The sequence below is a fragment of the Lactuca serriola genome, chromosome 5 (genome assembly GCF_051521515.1).
Source record: "Lactuca serriola cultivar US96UC23 chromosome 5, Lser_US96UC23_V15, whole genome shotgun sequence".
Classification (NCBI taxonomy): domain Eukaryota; kingdom Viridiplantae; phylum Streptophyta; class Magnoliopsida; order Asterales; family Asteraceae; genus Lactuca; species Lactuca serriola.
The window spans coordinates 10,141,329-10,159,480 of record NC_136412.1 but is presented as its reverse complement, the minus strand read 5'-3'; the positions used below and the strand labels follow the sequence as shown (position 1 = coordinate 10,159,480).

Here is an 18,152-nt window from a genome sequence, read left to right as displayed (position 1 = left end):
CATGCTACAATCACAGATAGGTAGAATCAATTTCAAATTTGAGGGATGGATCTGGGTGAAAGAATAGGCGGGAAAATAAGTGATAAGATATCTGTAAGAGTGACACGTGGAAATAATGAGGTCTCCAAGTGAGACATGTGGTATGTAGGAGAGGTTTTATTAAGAATGGAGATTTCTTGTATTAAACCCAACAGGATTGCGCCAACCCCACTCTTTTCTTTTTCAAAGGTTTGGCAGCTCCACCCCCTCATTGCCGACAACCACCACGTTATGAAAATCAAACCAAAATCATATATGAAATCAAACTCAAATTCAAATATTAAAATACAAAACCTCAAACTTGAATTTGACATAATCAAAACCTTCAAAATTTGTTGAATCCTTCCTTTATTGTATGAAATCGAGAAAGGGAAGAAAGAAGAAGAATGAAAGTAGACGGCGTAGGAGAGTTAGAATACATCGTCATAGAGAAAACAAATAGTCTCAATGGTCAAAGTATGGTTTAGGGTTTTTAATTGAAAACAGAAGATGGTTGTGAAGAGATTTTCGATGGTGTAGATGGAGTTTACGTTTGGTGGCAGCATATGGAGTGATAGCGTAGAATGAGTTTAGAGAAAACAAAAGCATACGATGGCGGTGGTCTGAGTATATTATGTGGTGTATTTTTAACTTTGGTCATCCACAATGGTGGTCTCTCCGACGGTTGTGGTTGAAAATAATTCAAAGTTCTTCAATTTAATTAAGAAAAGAGAAGGGAGAGAGAGAGAGAGAGAGAGAGAGAGAGAGAGAGAGAGAGAGAGAGGGTGTAATAAGTATCTTTTGCGAAAAACATTGGGTGGATGGTGGGAGTGGGCCATTTTGTTTTTTAAATCTATAAAAAAACGGTAAGTAAATTAAAATGAAATTTAGTAAGGATATTATAATCATTTTTAATAAGTGTCACTATCATACATAAAATGACTATAATATCATTATTAAAAATGACTATAATATCCTTACTAGATTAACACATATATTCATAGACTCTTATGTGTAATGATTGTCATTTAATTTACAGACTCGCCGTTGTCCACAAACTTAAACATTCTATTTTTGCTGAAAGCTAGGTGTGACTCATACCTAATATAACACACAAATGAAGCACCAAACAACAATCAACCCATACATAAACTTTGAGAATTACCCATACATAAACTTTGAGAATTTTCATTGTATCAACATAATTCTATGATATGACATCAAAATCTATTACATACTTAAGTGTATTATTTGTTGCTTAAACCAATTAAATGTATGATTATGGATTATGTCGATTGATTAGCATACCAACAAAATTATAAAATCAAAAAGATATGAGTGTATAACTCAACATTACAATCTCACACAACAATCTAAACATAGTTAAATGATTAAAATTGATTCAAACATTAATACTGATAAGGGTTTATTTCATTACAACCAAACAAACTTTTGGGTTTTGATTTAAAAGGTCCCTAATGTTTTTTTCTAGCAGTCTGGGTGCTTGAACTATAAAAATCAGTATTATAAATACCCTTCCTTCAAAATTGAAGGGTTAAACACCATTGATAGCCCATATGACATAGTGCTGACATGACGTCCATGTGGATAATTCTATAAAAGTTGGTTTTATGGAACCCAAATGAAAAGTTCATCAGTTGTTTGCTTTATCGTCAAATCCCAAAATGGCCCAATCCACTGAACACCACCATCAACCATCGTAAATCTTCCGACAAAGAACCCATATAAAAAAAACTGATTCCAATAACAAAATGAATCAGGAGGGTAATCAACTGTTGTATTTGTTCTTATTTGGTCACATATACCATCGAATTTGTTGTTTGTGTTCACCATAACCCTTTGACCGGCTATCACAGGTCAAAAGTCGGTCAAAAGGGTTATGGTGAACATAAACAACAAGTTCGATGGTATATTGAATACAAAAAAGGAAAGAGACTAAATGAGTACAAACACAAAAGTTAATTACCTCAAGAGTCATTTTCCAAAAAAAAAAAAAAAAGACAGTAAATTTTGATGTGGGAAAATGACTTAGGAGAGTAACTACCTCTTATTCGTGTTCACATACTGGCAGCTTCATCTTTTTTGTACATAATAAAACAACTAACTTGTTTTAACTGTTTAAATTACACCAATATTACCGGCTAATATCTGTTTTAATCGGTAACTCAAAGGGAAAATGACTTAGGAGGGTAACTACCTCTTATCCGTGTTCACATATTGACAACTTTTTATTTTTTGTACATAAGAAAGCAACTAACTTGTTTTAACTGTGTAACATCCCAAAAATCATGATAAAAAAATTCGTTTTTAATTTAATACTAAAACCATAATTGTCAAACCATTAATTTAATACTCCGGCATCGGGCCCCGCATGACATTGAGCCTTGCTCGGTATAAAGATATGTCTCTTTTAGGCCGCGCCTGTCTCCGGGCCCCGCTCGCTAAACACATACAATCATATAACATGCTAACACATAAAGAAACATACTCTATTGTATCCCTGTCCTAGGAAACATACTTTGCTAATAATGAGATATAGAACTTCGTCCGTACTCAGCTAGTTCCAGCCAGGGCTTCAGCAGTGCATGGTGAGTCTCCTCACTGTGTGAATAGGTCTAAGGCTACAATGCCAGCCCATGTAGTCTATGAGTAGGAAGACTCGGGGGTTAGCCCTAGGCATTGTATGCTAGTATGTTATTCCAGACCAAGGTCCGATGTTGGGCGGGTGCCCGAGGAATGTTTGCATGTTAGATTATACTTGTTGTGTGTGTGATACTTGTATGTGCCTGGTAGGGAGGTGAGTGTGGGCGAGGTCCCGTATCTCATCACTAGTTAAGTACGGACGATGTTCAGTATCTCATTATTAGCAGAGTATGTTTCTTAGGACATGGATACAGTAAAGTATGTTTCTTTATGTGTTAGCATGTTATATGATTATATGTGTTTAGCGGGCGGGACCTGGAGACAGGCGGGTCCTAAGAGAGACAGATCTGTATACCGAGCGGGGCTCGATGCCAGGCGGGTCCTGATGTCGGGCGGGGCCCGATACTGGAGTATTAAATTAATGGTTTGACAATTATGGTTTTAGTATTAAATTAAAAACGAAATTTTTGGTCATGATTTTTGAGATGTTACACAGTTAAAACAAGTTAGTTGCTTTCTTATGTACAAAAAATAAGAAGTTGCCAATATGTGAACACGGATAAGAGGTAGTTACCCTTCTAAGTCATTTTCCATTTGAGTTACCGGTTAAAACAAGTATTAGCCGGTAATATTGGTGTAATTTAAACAGTTAAAACAAGTTAGTTGCTTTATTATGTACAAAAAAAAAAGTTGCCAATATGTAAACACAGATAAAAGATAATTACCCTCCTAAATCATTTTCCCATTTTGATGCATGCTCTGAACAAATTAGGTCTCTTAAACTACTACAACATTTTTTTTTTTCTTCCTAATTACACTCCCTTAAATAATTATATTCAATATGAATTACCAATGAGATCACGAGGAATGCCGCACGAATCTCAACCCCATATCTTATTTCATCGAACGGATAATAATCACGATCCATGTATTCCAATTCTATTGGCTAATATTAACCTGTCCAAACGGGTATATATACAAACTAAAACCATAAGTCTTACCAGATCTTTCTCTTCCTCATCGCCGTCACTCTCTGGCCTTTGATCGTTACCCGGATACATTTTCCATCGGAAACAATGGCTGGTCGAGGCAAAACCCTAGCATCATCCGGAGCAGCAAAGAAGGCCACTTCAAGAAGTAGTAAGGCTGGTCTTCAATTTCCCGTCGGTCGTATCGCCCGTTTCTTGAAAGCCGGTAAGTACGCTGAGCGTGTTGGTGCTGGAGCTCCCGTCTACCTTGCCGCCGTTCTCGAATATCTAGCAGCAGAAGTAAGTTTCACTCGTCAATCTTTCGTTTATAGATGTGCATTCGTGTATATGAAATTTCTAGGGTTTGTTAATCGAGGGTTATTAAATTCTGAAATTAATTATCTGCAGGTGCTTGAGTTGGCTGGAAACGCTGCAAGGGACAACAAGAAGACGAGAATCGTGCCGAGACATATCCAATTGGCCGTAAGGAACGATGAGGAACTAAGCAAGCTTCTAGGTGATGTGACAATCGCTAATGGAGGTGTAATGCCTAACATCCACAACCTATTGCTTCCGAAGAAGGCACCCGGTTCTTCTAAGCCAACTGGTGACGACGATTAGAACGAGAAAGTTGCGTATTTCACATCAAACGATGGTTTGTTCTGTTGGGGTTAGGACATCGATTTAGGGTTTGTTATCGGATCGGTGGTTGTTGGAATTGTTAGGGGTAGGAATTTAACTAGTTAATATGTTTATATATGTTAAATTTAATGAAAAATCTCTTTTGTTCGTATTCATGAAAAACTTGTTAATTCAATGATATTGCTTTTTAATTATCCACTATTTGTTTTTACATTTTAATTACTTCTGTTCTTGAAAGTTATTTTAATTGTACAAATTTTGGTCATGTCTTTAAGAATCTTTCCGGATTTTGCTTCTTGCAAACCTGTTAACCTTTCCTGGATTTAATGCATAATTTGTTTATGTTATTTAAAAGGAGACTCTCATTGGATTCAATGCATAATTTGTTTATTTTAGTAAACTTTAGCTTTTATGAACAGATGAGATGAAAGCTCCTAATGATATATGGTGTGGGAAAGCTGCTGACTACTCAAATTTGAGACTTTATGAATCAGGATGTGCAACATATGCACTCGATGGCAATGAAGATTTAGAATCAAGAGCAATTGAGTGTGTTTCTTGGGAACTCCTGCGATGTTGTTCCACAACCATGACTCTGGCTGACTAAGGAATCTCCAAGCGGAACCTATAGTCACAACCAATAAACTCGTCAGACATTCTTCGGAATGAAATCCCGGAAGGACGCTCTGACGCTCTAGTCAGTGAGATGGGATATGGGATAGACTTTAAGTGATCGTATTGAGAGAGTCCATGGGATAAACTTTAAGTGATATCGTATCGAGAGAGTCCAGAGAGGATGTATCTCCTCAAACAATCTTTATGTTACTTATATAGTTAGGGTTTTTAGTTGAGGGGACCACATCAACGACACTTTGCATACAAGGTTGCTATTGATCCATTTGTCTCCGTCTGACTTCTCTACCTTGATTGGTGCAAAGGGAATAAATAGTAGTGGCTGGTGCACAACCATACTGACGCCTCCCTTCGTACTAGAGGTGACAATCGTGTCAGGTCAGGTTCGTGTCGTGTCGAAACACTAAACGGGTTGAAAGTGCTCGACCCTAACTCGACCCATTTAATTAACGTGTCGTGTCATGTCAACCCGTTTATTTTCGTGTCGAGTTCGTTTCGGGTTTCGGGTTATGACTATACCTTGAAATATGTTGTGTCATGTAAGGTTAAATGATTGAGCATGTTGAAAGAGTAGGAGTTGGGTAGACGGAAATGTAAAACTAATAGTTTGGAGGCATAATAGATGAAGTCATAGCAAATTTAGATGACAAAATTAAAAGATTGAAAGTTTGGGACGCGGATGACAAGGTCACTAGGATGTGAGAGTGGTGAAAGAGAGTAGGTAGTTTGAGAGAGAATGAAAAAACTAAAATGAAGACTTGATCTAGACGGCTAAGTCATTTCAACATTACAAAACAATTCAATTCGAAGGTTTTCTTTTACTTATGGTTTTAGTTTTGTATCTTTCTAGTTTATTTAAATAATTCAAAAAAACTTGCATATAAATAAACGGGTCATTTTCGGGTCATATTCGAGTTGAAATTCTCAACCCTAACATTACCCATTTAATTTTCGTGTCGTGTCGTGTCAACCCGTTTATTTAAACGGGTTGAAATATCTTGCCCAAACCCATTTATTTCGTGTCGGGTTTCGTGTCGTGTCAATTTTTGCCACCTCTATGCAAGCTCATAGCCTTGTGTGGAGATCAAGAAGTCTTCTCCTGTATGACGTTGGCTGTTGGGAATAGCTGGTCCTCTTGTTTGTCTTGTTATTGTCTAGCCTCGACGTTGGTCTCTGCTAGCTCCCAGGTTTGGCTGGTTGGGGTCGTCCAACTATTTTTCCTTTGCTCCGTTCGAACTAGTGGCTGTTTCGTCATGACTGGATACCATCGTGTTTAGTCGTGTCACGACGGACCACTATGGGGTACGCCATCAGGAACTATTTGAGAGGAAAAAACTAAAGCTATAAAGTTATGAGCTAAAAAAAGTAACTATCTCAAGAGATTGACTTTTGATGTGACCACTATGATGCATGATGTGTGCAAACTCACTTAGTTTTAAACCTACTTTTAATTATAAAATAACACACAAAGGCAGTGAACCTATCAATTGTGGTATAGTTGAATAAGTAGGGTATCGAACACAGGGAACAGCAAATTCAAACTAAAAACTAATTCTATCTAAATTAATTTAATAAGTAAGGGTTTTCTCTAGTTTTACAAGACTAGAAACTTGCTAACTATTACTAATTTAAAAAAAACTAGAAAATAAAGAATTAACTAGATTCAATAATGGGAAGGAACTTCTGTTTAGTTCAACTCAATTGATCCTATGGTTGATTTCAAGGTAATGGTGCAATTGATTAATTCTTTTGTCGGTTACCGATTCAAGTGATTAGATTCGCATTCACTACACTAATCCTTAGCAAATAAACTAACTTAAACAGTGGCCAGTTGTCTAATTTAATTAAATTTACTAGATTAATTATTCGGGTTAAATTAGACTTGCAATAGTTAACTAATTTGGTCTTTTTATTAACTTCTTGTTGATGGTCATCAAACAAGCTTGCACATGAATTTACTCAATTTTCTTATTAACTCTAGTTTCATTTCATTAATCCTAGACATATGACAAAGTGATCACATAACATATGAGGTTGATAATCAATAGATGTTCATGCTAATCAATTATCTTCCTATTAACAGAAAATTAATTATTATTCACACACAAGGTTCTTTAGCAAGCTAAAATAACAAAAATCACCAACTTAGAATTAATCCTACCAATCAATCAAACCATAGTATCAATTTTGTATCCCCAAACAGAAGTCTAAAGGTTTTAGCTCATAATTGAAGTAAATAACAGCAAACAAACATAATCTAATTGTTTAACCATAATGACAAAACAAAAGATTAAGTATAATGATGAGATTTGCCTCAATTCTCCTTCGGGATTGAATTCTAGCTTATGACTTCGTCTTCTAGGGTTTTTCTGACTTCTTAATCGCAGCTAAATCCTTCTGAATCGTTCCAAAATTTCCTTCTATCGTTCTGTGGAGTTATCTTTATATATACAAATCGACTCGTCGAGTCCATCTCTCATTCCCCGTATTGTGATAAGTCTCTGGGTTTCCAAGTCTTTATCTTCTCGAATCTTCATATGGACTCGCCGAGTAGTCGACCCTACTCGCCGAGTAGGTGTTATTTTTAGTGTTTTTCTTCTTTGTTCCATTCTCGAACTCTCAACCGCTTCTCCTGCTTCCTTTTACTTCTGAGTTTCATTTTTGGACTGAAAAAATAATTCAAAAACTTTTAAGTACCTTTTGTCCATAAAATGCAATAATTTAGCTAATAAATGAATAAAAATCTATACTTAATATGAACTAAATATGCACATATCAATGCACGAGGTTGCTAAGTGGAGGTAGAGTTCTCATTAACACCACTACGCATATAACGGGAGCCATCTTCGTCTAGTTAGCATGTGGTTAACTTGTTTCCTTCATGTAACACCCCGTTCTTAATATATATATATATATATATATATATATATATATATATATATATATATATATATATATATATAGGTTCTCGAGATCAAGAGTAAGGGCGTTTCGGTCTTTCATGAGCAATGTGTTATTATTCGGGAAGGTTTCGGATCGGGGTGTGTTGCTAAAATCGTAGATCTTCTCGCCACCTTTCCGAGCATATAAAGTTCGTCGGAAACAGATCTAGAATGAAGGAGTTATGATACTTTAAAGATATTGACATTTATGGCCCATAATGGAAAAAGTGATGAAAAAGACCATGCACGCGTTTGGGGACACGCGTGGGTACGCCCAGCGTAAGCTGGGTTACGCCCAGCGTAGTAGGGTAAGTGATCGCGGGTACCAGGACACGTACGCCCAGAGTCATGAAACCCTAATTTTAGGGACATTCACTATAAAAGGAACATTATGGTTCTAACCCTAGCCTCCATAAACACTCTCTTACCCTCATAAAACCCTAGAAAGCCGTCTCACCTCCATTGTTGGGTGTGTTTGACCTTGGAAAGCTTGTTTTGGCAAAGGAGAGCCAATAAGAAGAAAGAGGAAGTTGTCAAAGAAGGAGTGGGGTGGCTGGAGCTCGTAGATCTGGAAAGTTATCATCTTCTGGAGCCCTTTTGAGGTAAAAAGTTCTGAGCTTGATGTCTAATCTCTTATATCTCCTCTAGTACAAGTTTATGGACCTTTTGGTCCCAAGATTGGGTCTTTGTGAGTTAAGCTCGTTTCTAAGACCAGGGTTGCCTCCCTTAGAGTCATATGTGTCCCATAAGCAGTAAAGTTCCAACCTTTGGGGTCCTATTAAACCCATGCATGAGATCTAGTTCTCTTATTGGATGTAGAAGATCATTTTGGAAGTTTGAGTTGGTTTGAGCCATATTAAGTCACCAAGTCAGTGACTTTATGGTTTAAGTCGTGAAATAAGATCTGGATCTGTGTTGGTAGCCCTTGGAATGGAGTAGTAAGCACTTAATGAGGAAATGACTTAACAGAGCACTACGCTGAGCGTACGTGCAGGTACGCCCAACGTAATCGTCATGGAGCTGGTACGCTAAGCGTACGTTGAGTTACGCCCCGCGTAACGCTGCCAGTTGGGCCTTGAGTATTTGGGCCTCGGTGTGGGCTGCGCTTTGGACTTTGGGTCTTTGGGCCTTAGTGGGCCATCAGGAGTCAGGGAAGATGGTCCAAGTATGGGTGTTGGGCTTAGGTTAAGGCCCAATAAGGAGAATGGGCCCAATGTAGCAAATTGGGCCATTAGTGGGATTGAGAGCTTACCTAGTGTTGGGCCTTTCATATTTTGATTGTGAGCCTTAGTCATGTACTAGATTGAGTTAAGGGTAAATTGGTCAATTTACCCTTGGAAGGATATTGTGATTGATCTAATGGTTATTTCTGCTATTTTGGCTAGTTCGGGATTTTTAGTGAGACGGTGGTTCGGGCATCTATTTCTTCAGTTCAGATTTTCGGCAGTTGCGAAGTGAGTTATCCTCACTATATCGACAGGGTCTACGGCACCAAGGCCGACCCTTTATCGGATGGAAATCCGGGTAGTTGTTTGTTATGATATTGCTTTGTTATGTTTGCATCCTGGTAGTTAGGATGGTATATGTTAGAGACCTGGTTAGGGTCGGTATCCTGGTTTATAGGATGATGCTATGCTAGTGACCGGTTAGGTCGGAATCCTAGTAGGGATGTGCTACGTATGTGATCTGCTAGATTAGTTGATTTGTTGTGAGTTGTTATATGATTATATGTTTATGTGCACATGGTTGTTTGACTGGGGTTGGGTTGAGGTGGGTCCTGCTTTGTGCTGTAGCCAACATACCCAGGGCGGACCGGTTGTCCTGAAGGCCCAGCGAGCGGTCCGGATAGGCTGAAGGCCTCAAGAGGGCGGACCAGACGTGCCGAGGCTCGAAGAGTGGACCAGGTCGACTGAAGGCCCGGTGCGGGTGGACTAGTCATACTGTAGACTCAGAGAGTGGACCAGGTGGATTGAAGGCCCGGTGCAGGCAGACCAATCACACTGTAGACTTGATGTATATGGCTAGACTCGGAGGGTGGACCAGGTGGACTGTAGGCCGGTGCGGCGGACTAGTCACACAGTAGACCCGAAGTACATGGCTGTTCTGCGTTATGTTGCGATATGGCATGTTCTGTGTATGGTATATGTGGTTGGTATTTTGGGGGTATCTCACTAAGCTTTCGGGCTTACAGTTGTGGTTTAAATGTTTTAGGTACTTCAGGAGACCGTGGCAAGGCAAAGACGTGATTGTACCGCTCCTCATGTTTATGTTTTATGATATGGTTTTGGGAATACTCTGACAATAAATGTTTTGAAAACCTTTTTGTAATAACTTTATGAAAGTGGGTTGTTTTTAAAAAGTTTAAATTGGTTGGAATTTTTAGAGCGTTACACTTCACCTACAAACACAAGGTTCTCCAATCGTGCAACATTGCAATAGATATATTGAGGGACAAATAGTACATCCCAAAAGATATGCTCAAGTTGACCTTATTGCCTATGCTTTTACTATGCCTGATGATACCGATTTAGTTTTAGAGCCTCTGCGTTCTATACATGCATTTTTAAGATTATATGTTTCTGATTATGAACTAGAGTAACTCTGAGGGGCTCATCAGTGGCCACTTGAGGACTTTGTAAGTTCTCTTTTTAAATTCATATTACACCATATGCACAAGTTTCAAGAAATTCAATCATTAATACTCCCCATGAACAATTTCAGTTTTAAGCACAAAACAAAAAGCAACTTTACCGGATCATATACAAATCTCTAGATCTTGAAAGAGTTCATAATCTGAAAAGATATGGCTAGATCTACTCATACATCCAAAATTTGAATAATACCGAATAAAATTACGATTTTAGCATTAAGCAAACAGTTTATGAAAAAACCATTAGAAGCTCGAGCTGCTTGACAAAACTAACGACGAATATTTTAGGATGCATAGCTGCCAACCTGCCACCAACATTGGCTGACACACAATAAGCTGTTGCCCCTGACTCAAAATATGTCTTCTTTCATTTTATCATTTGCTCTAATCATGTTTTTCCACCAAAATTCCAACCTAAACTTTGTAGAGGTTTCGAGGAGCTGTCCCTGGACCCACTATTGATTAGTCTGTAGGAACACCACCAAAGCTTTGCCTCTTGACCCCCATAAGTGGACATGGACCTATTCACCCCCGCCTTTTGTTATGTTCAGGATTCAACTTACCTTTTCATCGACTCCTTACCTTGTTTGTTTATATTGATTGTTCTTTATTCGGTTACCTATTCTATTGATTGGTTATATCATTATTGTTTTGTTTGTATAGAGCCTTCAAGGTGTGTTCTTGGGGTCATTTGATTTTGATTTCTCAATCACAATCAGATTGGTGTGGTTGATTTGTTTACAATTTTTTTTTTTTACGAGAACAACGGACAAAGTCATGTAATGTAATCTTATAACGTGTAAAACACAACACCTAGTTTATACGACTCGAAAAATATGTGGACTAATCACCATCTTTGCTAAACTAGAACTAGAACTATGCACAAATGTGTTGTCCTTAATCAGGAGGAGAAGGAATTTGACAATTCGGTATCCGGGTCAACGTAGGAGCTCCATTCGTCGCCTGATTCTGATCATCTTTTCTTTCAGGATCCGATGACATGTCCTCTTTCTTTTGTGTACCTGATGACATGTCAGCTTTCTTCTTTAGTGGCTTGATAGGTGCTGCTTGAATCTCTTTAACTACTTTTTCCAAAATAATCAAAAAATCTCGAACAACCGTGAATAATCTCAACCCTTCATCCTTCCCAGATTTCCCATGAAAGTAATCCGCTGTACTTTTCACAAGCGCCATTATTCTCTTTTCTTCCTCAAGCATCCACGTAATCTGCTTGTCAGCATTCTCAACAAAAGTTGACAAAATCAACCAAAACTCATCCGCTTCCTCTTCCAATTGTTCTTCCAAAATCTTCATATCCGTATTCAGCGATTCACGCGCTTTCAAAAGCGCATTCCCGAGTTTCGAAACCGAACTCGTCAACCCATCCGCATCAATAATTGCTGCTCTTTTCACATCCTCAAGTTCACTACTCAAACATGAAACAACTTCAAGCCCTAATTTACAGTAATGTTCATCGGCTTCTTCAGGAGGAGGTTCTAGAAGAAGATCTTCGGTTTTGATACTGGAGATGCTTTTCCCTTCTTTGGCTGACCGGACTGCCCGTATACCTTCTGACCGCATAATCTCCTGAACTACAAAGTGCAAAAGAGTTGTTTTTCCATCGACTCCTTTAACATCCGATAGTTTCAAAAGTGTGTCCAATTTGAAAGCGGTTGCACTGCCACGAAATGTTCCCACGTTCATCCGGTTCCCAGTTTTCAGTACGGCTTCCAACAATTTGAGGAACAACCGACTTTTTTTAAGTTGGACACAAGCAGCCTGTGATTTTTTTTATAAAAATTAATTAACACAGAATGGTTATGTTTTAATGCAGATATTTCAAAACACTAACCTCTAAGGTTTCCAAGGATTCTTTGATGTTCGATTCCTCATCTTGAAGTGTGCACATGAATAACAAGGATTCTAGTCTTCTAAATGCATAAGGTATTTCAACCAAAACCTTTAGAAATCGTTCTGCAGGTCCAAGTCGATGAAGATCCCCATCGTATAACCTCAGCTTCAATTCTTCTTCACTAGTGGGCGCCATTTTTAGCAAAGTTTGAACGATTTCTAGTGGTAGCTCATTTCCTGATTCAACTCGTAAAAATTAGATGCTTTTAGTTTTAGGTGGGAGAATAAAATGGTATATGAAGAAAGAAGAATTACCTTCTATAAGCGCAGCAGAAACTTCTTCTGTTGTCACATTAAGTGCTTTTAGGAGAATAGACAAATTTTGTGCCTTTTTTGGATCAATAATTTGAACGAAATGCACGGGGGGATCCTTGTTTTTCGTGGCAGCATTCTTTGTGTCTTGATCTTTGTTTTTTTCAGCCGCTTGATACCCAAATAAGCTTTCAATCATTTCTTCATTGAACCTATTTGATTGAGGAACATATACGTTATGAGCTTATATGTACAAAATGAAAATATCAAAGAAATAAGAGTTAATAAAACTTACTGAAATGATCCTGATCTAATCTTATCCCAAACCATTTGTTGATCAGGTTTGGCCATAACCTTATCCCAGAAGAATGGCTTTAGCTTAGCTTTAGAAGCATCAACTTGCTCAGTTCGTCGAAGTCTCAAGGCTGCACTTAATGGCCGTGCCACAGATCCACGTAGAGGAGGAGGTGGAGGTGCACCTGCATTCCCGCCAAGTTTGGGCGGTGGAGGAGGTGCTCCTGATCCTGATCCTCCAGTAGGTGGCGGTGGCGGTGGTGCTCCTGATCCTTCAGCTACTGGTGGCGGTGGCGGTGGTGCTCCTCCTGCTTCCCCAGTTGGAGGTGGTGGCGGTGGTGCTCCTTGAGTTTGTGAAGGAGATGGTGGTGCTCCTTGAGTTTGAGAAGGCAGTGGAGACGCTCCTTGAGTTCGAGGAAGCGGCGCCGCTCCTTGAGTTTGAGGAGGTGGCGGCTCATCAGAAGAAGGTTTAGGTTCAGTAAGTTGTACAAGAGGGACAACATGAGCTGGAGGTGGAGGAGGATCAGCGGTAAGAGCAGGAGGAGCAAGAGAAGATCCGGTAGGCGGTGGTTGCTGTTCAGACGATTCAAGCTGTGGAGATGATTCTATTCCACCAACCCCAACTGGAGACCCTGTGTTTCCGGCGGAAGGCCGTAGAGCAAATTCCGTTTTTCCGGTAGGCCGCAAAGACGATTCTGCCCTAACTGCTCGAGGCTTTAAAGTATGGCGTAAAGACTCTTTTACCCTTGGTTGTTGCATAGAAGGATCCAAAGATGAGCCATCATTAACGTTTGTAATTCCAGAAGCATCTGGATCAACAGAGACTCTAGCATCCATCGGCGAATCATTTTTCTGTCCATTTGATTGGTTATCAGTAGACTTTCTTCGAAAACCACCTAAAAGATGAATGCATTGCTAACTCAACATCAAAAAATGGAAATGATAGTGGAATTTAAATTTCTTCTTACCCATACTTAAACTGAGAAGAGGCTTTTCATCATTATTTTGAATTCCACCATGCTTTCTAATGTAACAATAAAAGAGAAGGCCAGCGAGACACATAGTGAAGATTGCAGTAACAATTACAGCAACAACAACTGTGCCCTGGCTAACAGTTTCACCCAACTTTCGTCTTCCATGAACATGATCAATAATAATATTAGGATTGCTTAAAAATGAAACTAAATACTCTATGTACAAACTTGTTCTTGTAGAAAGTTTATCTTTTCTGAGTTTGGATAAAACAATACGTTTCTCCTTCAAGCAATCCAATATAGTTTTCTTCACATGTGGGTCCTGGACATTTATAGCTTTTATTATTCTTTCTTTTCCTGTAATGCTTTTATCACAACCACAATATTCAAGATCTTCAAAAGCCTCCATTGTGTACATCAACTCTGCTCCACAGTTCACCCATAATAGTTCTGCCTACATCATCATCCACACAACTTAATAAGATCTAAACGACTATCACATTCAAACTTTAGCTGAAACCAACACTTTAATAGATTCTAACATTCTAAAACATGAATATGGATACCAAGGAACAATGGGATTTTAGTAAGTCTTTTCATAAACACATGGTGGGCATTGGTGATGCTTATTGGAGACTATTTGCTTATTTGATTTTCAACAGATTAAACTAACATTATGTAAAAGAAAAGCAAGTCTGACAGTTTCTGGAACATATATCAAGCTCAAAGTAAGAGGAAGAATGGAGTAATACCGTGTCCTCATCCATGGTCTCCTCCAAATACATTTGGTTGTCAGGAGGCAGTTGTTGGCGATGTCTGTCTGATTCTATTGCCTCTGCCAAAGGGTAAAGTAGAATGATAATTGTCATGAATAAAATCACCACTTTGGCGCCCATTTTCTCTTGAAATATCAATCCGAATCATTTCACCAAACAATATAAACACAACCAAAAGAACATGACACCCTAAAACATTGATCATCGCCAACCGTATGCAGGTTTTTCGTAAATAATTCAAAAAATCTCGTTCGATAATAATCGAGAATGATAAAATCCAAACAAGTCGCGGACAAGGATAACCCCTGTTCGTCTAATCAAGCAACAAAAAAACTCGAAATTAACGAGATTCTCGAGCAAAACCTATAATCACGTATTATGTATGAGGAATATTGATTATAGTCGATTTCCAATTCCTGTTGATTTCTAAAATAAGCTTTAATTTCATTCCCTTTTTTCGATTGATATACTTTCTTCACGCCCCCAAAGTTACATAAAAAATTCCACGAACAGAGAAAGGGGACGTCTTCGAAAGGGAGCAACTCCGTCGACTATTTCAAGGAAAAATCATACTCCATTATGAATGTAAGAAAGACGACGGAGATATGAAATGGATCTTGAACAACCCCACCTGCCTGGTTTTCGGGTCAAGATGGTGGATAAATGGTTCTTGGATATTGATTCTGAAGGATTCGTTTTACAGTGAAATGATTTCTTTAAAGAAAACCAAATTGTTGACATGTCGTCGTCTTCTTGTTCTTCAAAGATTTAATGAAAACCTTTTGAGATTCATGTTAAAAGGTTCAAAAAAATCGGAACTTTTTTTTTCAAAAAGTTTTGGGGGTGAAGGAATACGAATGAAATTCAAATGAGATGGTAAAGATAAAAAAAAACATTCACGGTTAAATCATAAAATCTTTTGCATGGACACAATTTAATGTAATGAGTACATAAAGATTATTTGGACAAAGCTTCATAAATGGTCCTTGGTTTCATAAAATCTGAAGTTTAGTCTCTAAGTTTAAAAAACCTCACAGATTTTAGCTGAAGCCGTCATCTTTTAGCCGTTAATAGAAGGGCAATTCTGTCATTTCACAAAGCAAGGACATTTATGAAGTTTTGCTTAATTTAAAAAAATAAAAAATAAAATATACTTATTTAATATAAAAGGGCCCTCTCTCTCTCTCTCTCTCTCTCTCTCTCTCTCTCTCTCTCTCTCTCTCTCTCTCTCTCTCTCTCTCTCTCTCTCTCAGAGTAAGAGACCCACCAACCACCATAGTCATCGTCCTTCACCTCCGTCTCTCTCACAGACACAGACACACAGTGGTTTGAAAGCAGGCAATATAATGAATCTCTTCACACTTCTTATGAGCCCATAAACCTTCAATCTTTAATCCTCCATATTCTCTGCAATTCCTTTTCTCTTTTCTCTCGAATTAAATTCGATCACGCAAATCAAACCCTCAAACAGTTAACCTGCTATTGTGTTAATTACTTCAACGAACCAGAACCAAACCCCACTATATATTGCTCAAATATTTGATCCAGACACACTTGTTTGTTTGTTTGTTTCCATCTAACGAAATCGAAACCACAATATGGTCTTGAAACATGACTAATCAAGGTCAAAAAATCGATCTCACATAGCTTCGATTTCGCCCATGGTCACTCTCTCCTACCAAACGGGAAACCGGTGATCAAGAAATCAATGGTCAGAGTATTGGCTTTTGATGACATTGGAAGAGTTTTAACATAAAATGGATCTGGATCTCGCATCAAAAGGTGGAGGCGGAGGCGTGATATGTGTCATCTTCTGGAAATTGGAGTCATAGGTGGTTGGCATCAAAGATGACATTGGATTTTATCGGAGGCTTCGACCTCACCAAAGCAGTATCTGCAAAATGTAGGGATTAAAATTAGGGCCACAACAAACCTGTTGCAAGATGACTTAATATTAGTGGGGTTTCGCCCCCTTCTTCTGGTTCCACTTCACAAAACAACAACAATTTGGAAGGAAACTCTGCCGCTAGTATTGGCTTTTGAGATTGTAGGAATCATCGTGACAAAGAAGATGATATGATCGCCACAATTGATTGGAGTCGATGCTAGGGATGATGTTTACTCGATGTTGCCGAATAACATACAATCTTCATTAAGGAGACGATTGAAAGGATTAAGTTTACAACAAAACTTCATTCAGTAGAGGATTGAAAGGGATTGGCACTAGGAACGAACGAGAGAGAGAGAGAGAGAGAGAGAGAGAGAGAGAGAGAGAGAGAGAGAGAGAGGACCTTTTATATTAAATCATTATATTATAATTTTCTTTAAATAAAGAAAAAACTCCATAAATGGTCCCTGTCTTGTGAAAGGACGGAAATGCCCTTCTATTAACGGCCAAAAGATGACGGCGTTAGCTAAAATGATCATTTTTTAAAAGTTTTGAAACCACATGAACCATCAATGAGGTTTTTTGAACTTACGGACTAAACTTCAGATTTTGTGAAACCACAAGGACCATTTATGAAGTTTTGTCGATTATTTATGTACATGACGTATGTTTGACAACATATATTCAATTACATGAGCGCATGAACCATTTGGGAGATATACTTGGTTTCGAAACTTTGACATTCTATTTTGAAAAATCTAATCATCTTTTCTGTTAGCATCTCAAGTTCATAGAGTTAGGTGACCTCTTGGATGGATTTGAACTTCCCTAATATCAGTCAAGTTCGTGATATACTTGAAGGGGTGGATAGTTGTCGTTGACTATGATCAAAAGAGTTGTGATGGAGGTTGTTTGTATGACTACTATACGACTGTTGTGGACCTACCGAATTATTATGGTTTTCTAACTTTTGTGATAATCATGTTGCATTCTTTTTCAAGATAATCATGTTGTATTCTTTTAATTTGTTTGCAAATACGAATCAAAATGTAAAAACTAGTGTCTTCTAATAATAATTCGGTTGTTCAAAAAAAATGTAGGGCATGAGTCAAAAATGTTGATCATTATACATCAAACATATGTCCTCATGATGGGAGCTTAACGGTTGAAAAAATAATCACATCCAATGTATATGGTTTAAACATTGGCACACCTAAAATATTGCTAGTGTTCATCGACTGACATCTCACGTATGTCTTGGGGAGGATTGACTTGTGTCGCTCAGATGGTGCTATTTACCTTACTTTTTTTATATATCAAGCATTCAGAGCAGTCAACTGTTCCGTTCAAAGACAACATGTATGCGTTTTTTGGAAAGATTCAATTTAAGCAATATATAATTAGCGATATGAAGATGGTTGACGACGCAACACCAAAAATGGATGTGGATGAAAGATGTTCATGTTTGGTCATATGCATACAATCATACACCACATACCTTCATAGATTCATTTCATACATCCAAAAATGGATGTGGATG

At 38.2% G+C, this 18,152-nt stretch overlaps 2 protein-coding genes across 2 annotated transcripts; one reads left to right on the top strand and one right to left on the bottom strand.

Annotated features, from left to right (window-relative positions):
- The first annotated feature begins 3,679 nt into the window (after positions 1-3,679).
- LOC145051965 (putative histone H2A.3) lies at positions 3,680-4,486 on the top strand. The gene is made up of 2 exons (XM_078999791.1): positions 3,680-3,950; positions 4,059-4,486. The coding sequence occupies exons 1-2, from the start codon at positions 3,759-3,761 to the stop codon at positions 4,269-4,271; spliced, it is 405 nt and encodes a 134-aa protein (XP_078855917.1). The 5' UTR covers positions 3,680-3,758; the 3' UTR covers positions 4,272-4,486.
- A 6,764-nt stretch (positions 4,487-11,250) lies between these two features.
- LOC145051963 (uncharacterized) lies at positions 11,251-16,994 on the bottom strand. The gene is made up of 6 exons (XM_078999789.1): positions 14,701-16,994; positions 13,943-14,402; positions 12,976-13,870; positions 12,684-12,892; positions 12,370-12,605; positions 11,251-12,296 (listed from the first exon to the last, which is right to left on the bottom strand). Exons 1-6 carry the CDS (start codon positions 14,842-14,844, stop codon positions 11,415-11,417), a joined length of 2,826 nt encoding a protein of 941 aa, XP_078855915.1. The 5' UTR covers positions 14,845-16,994; the 3' UTR covers positions 11,251-11,414.
- Positions 16,995-18,152: the final 1,158 nt, after the last annotated feature.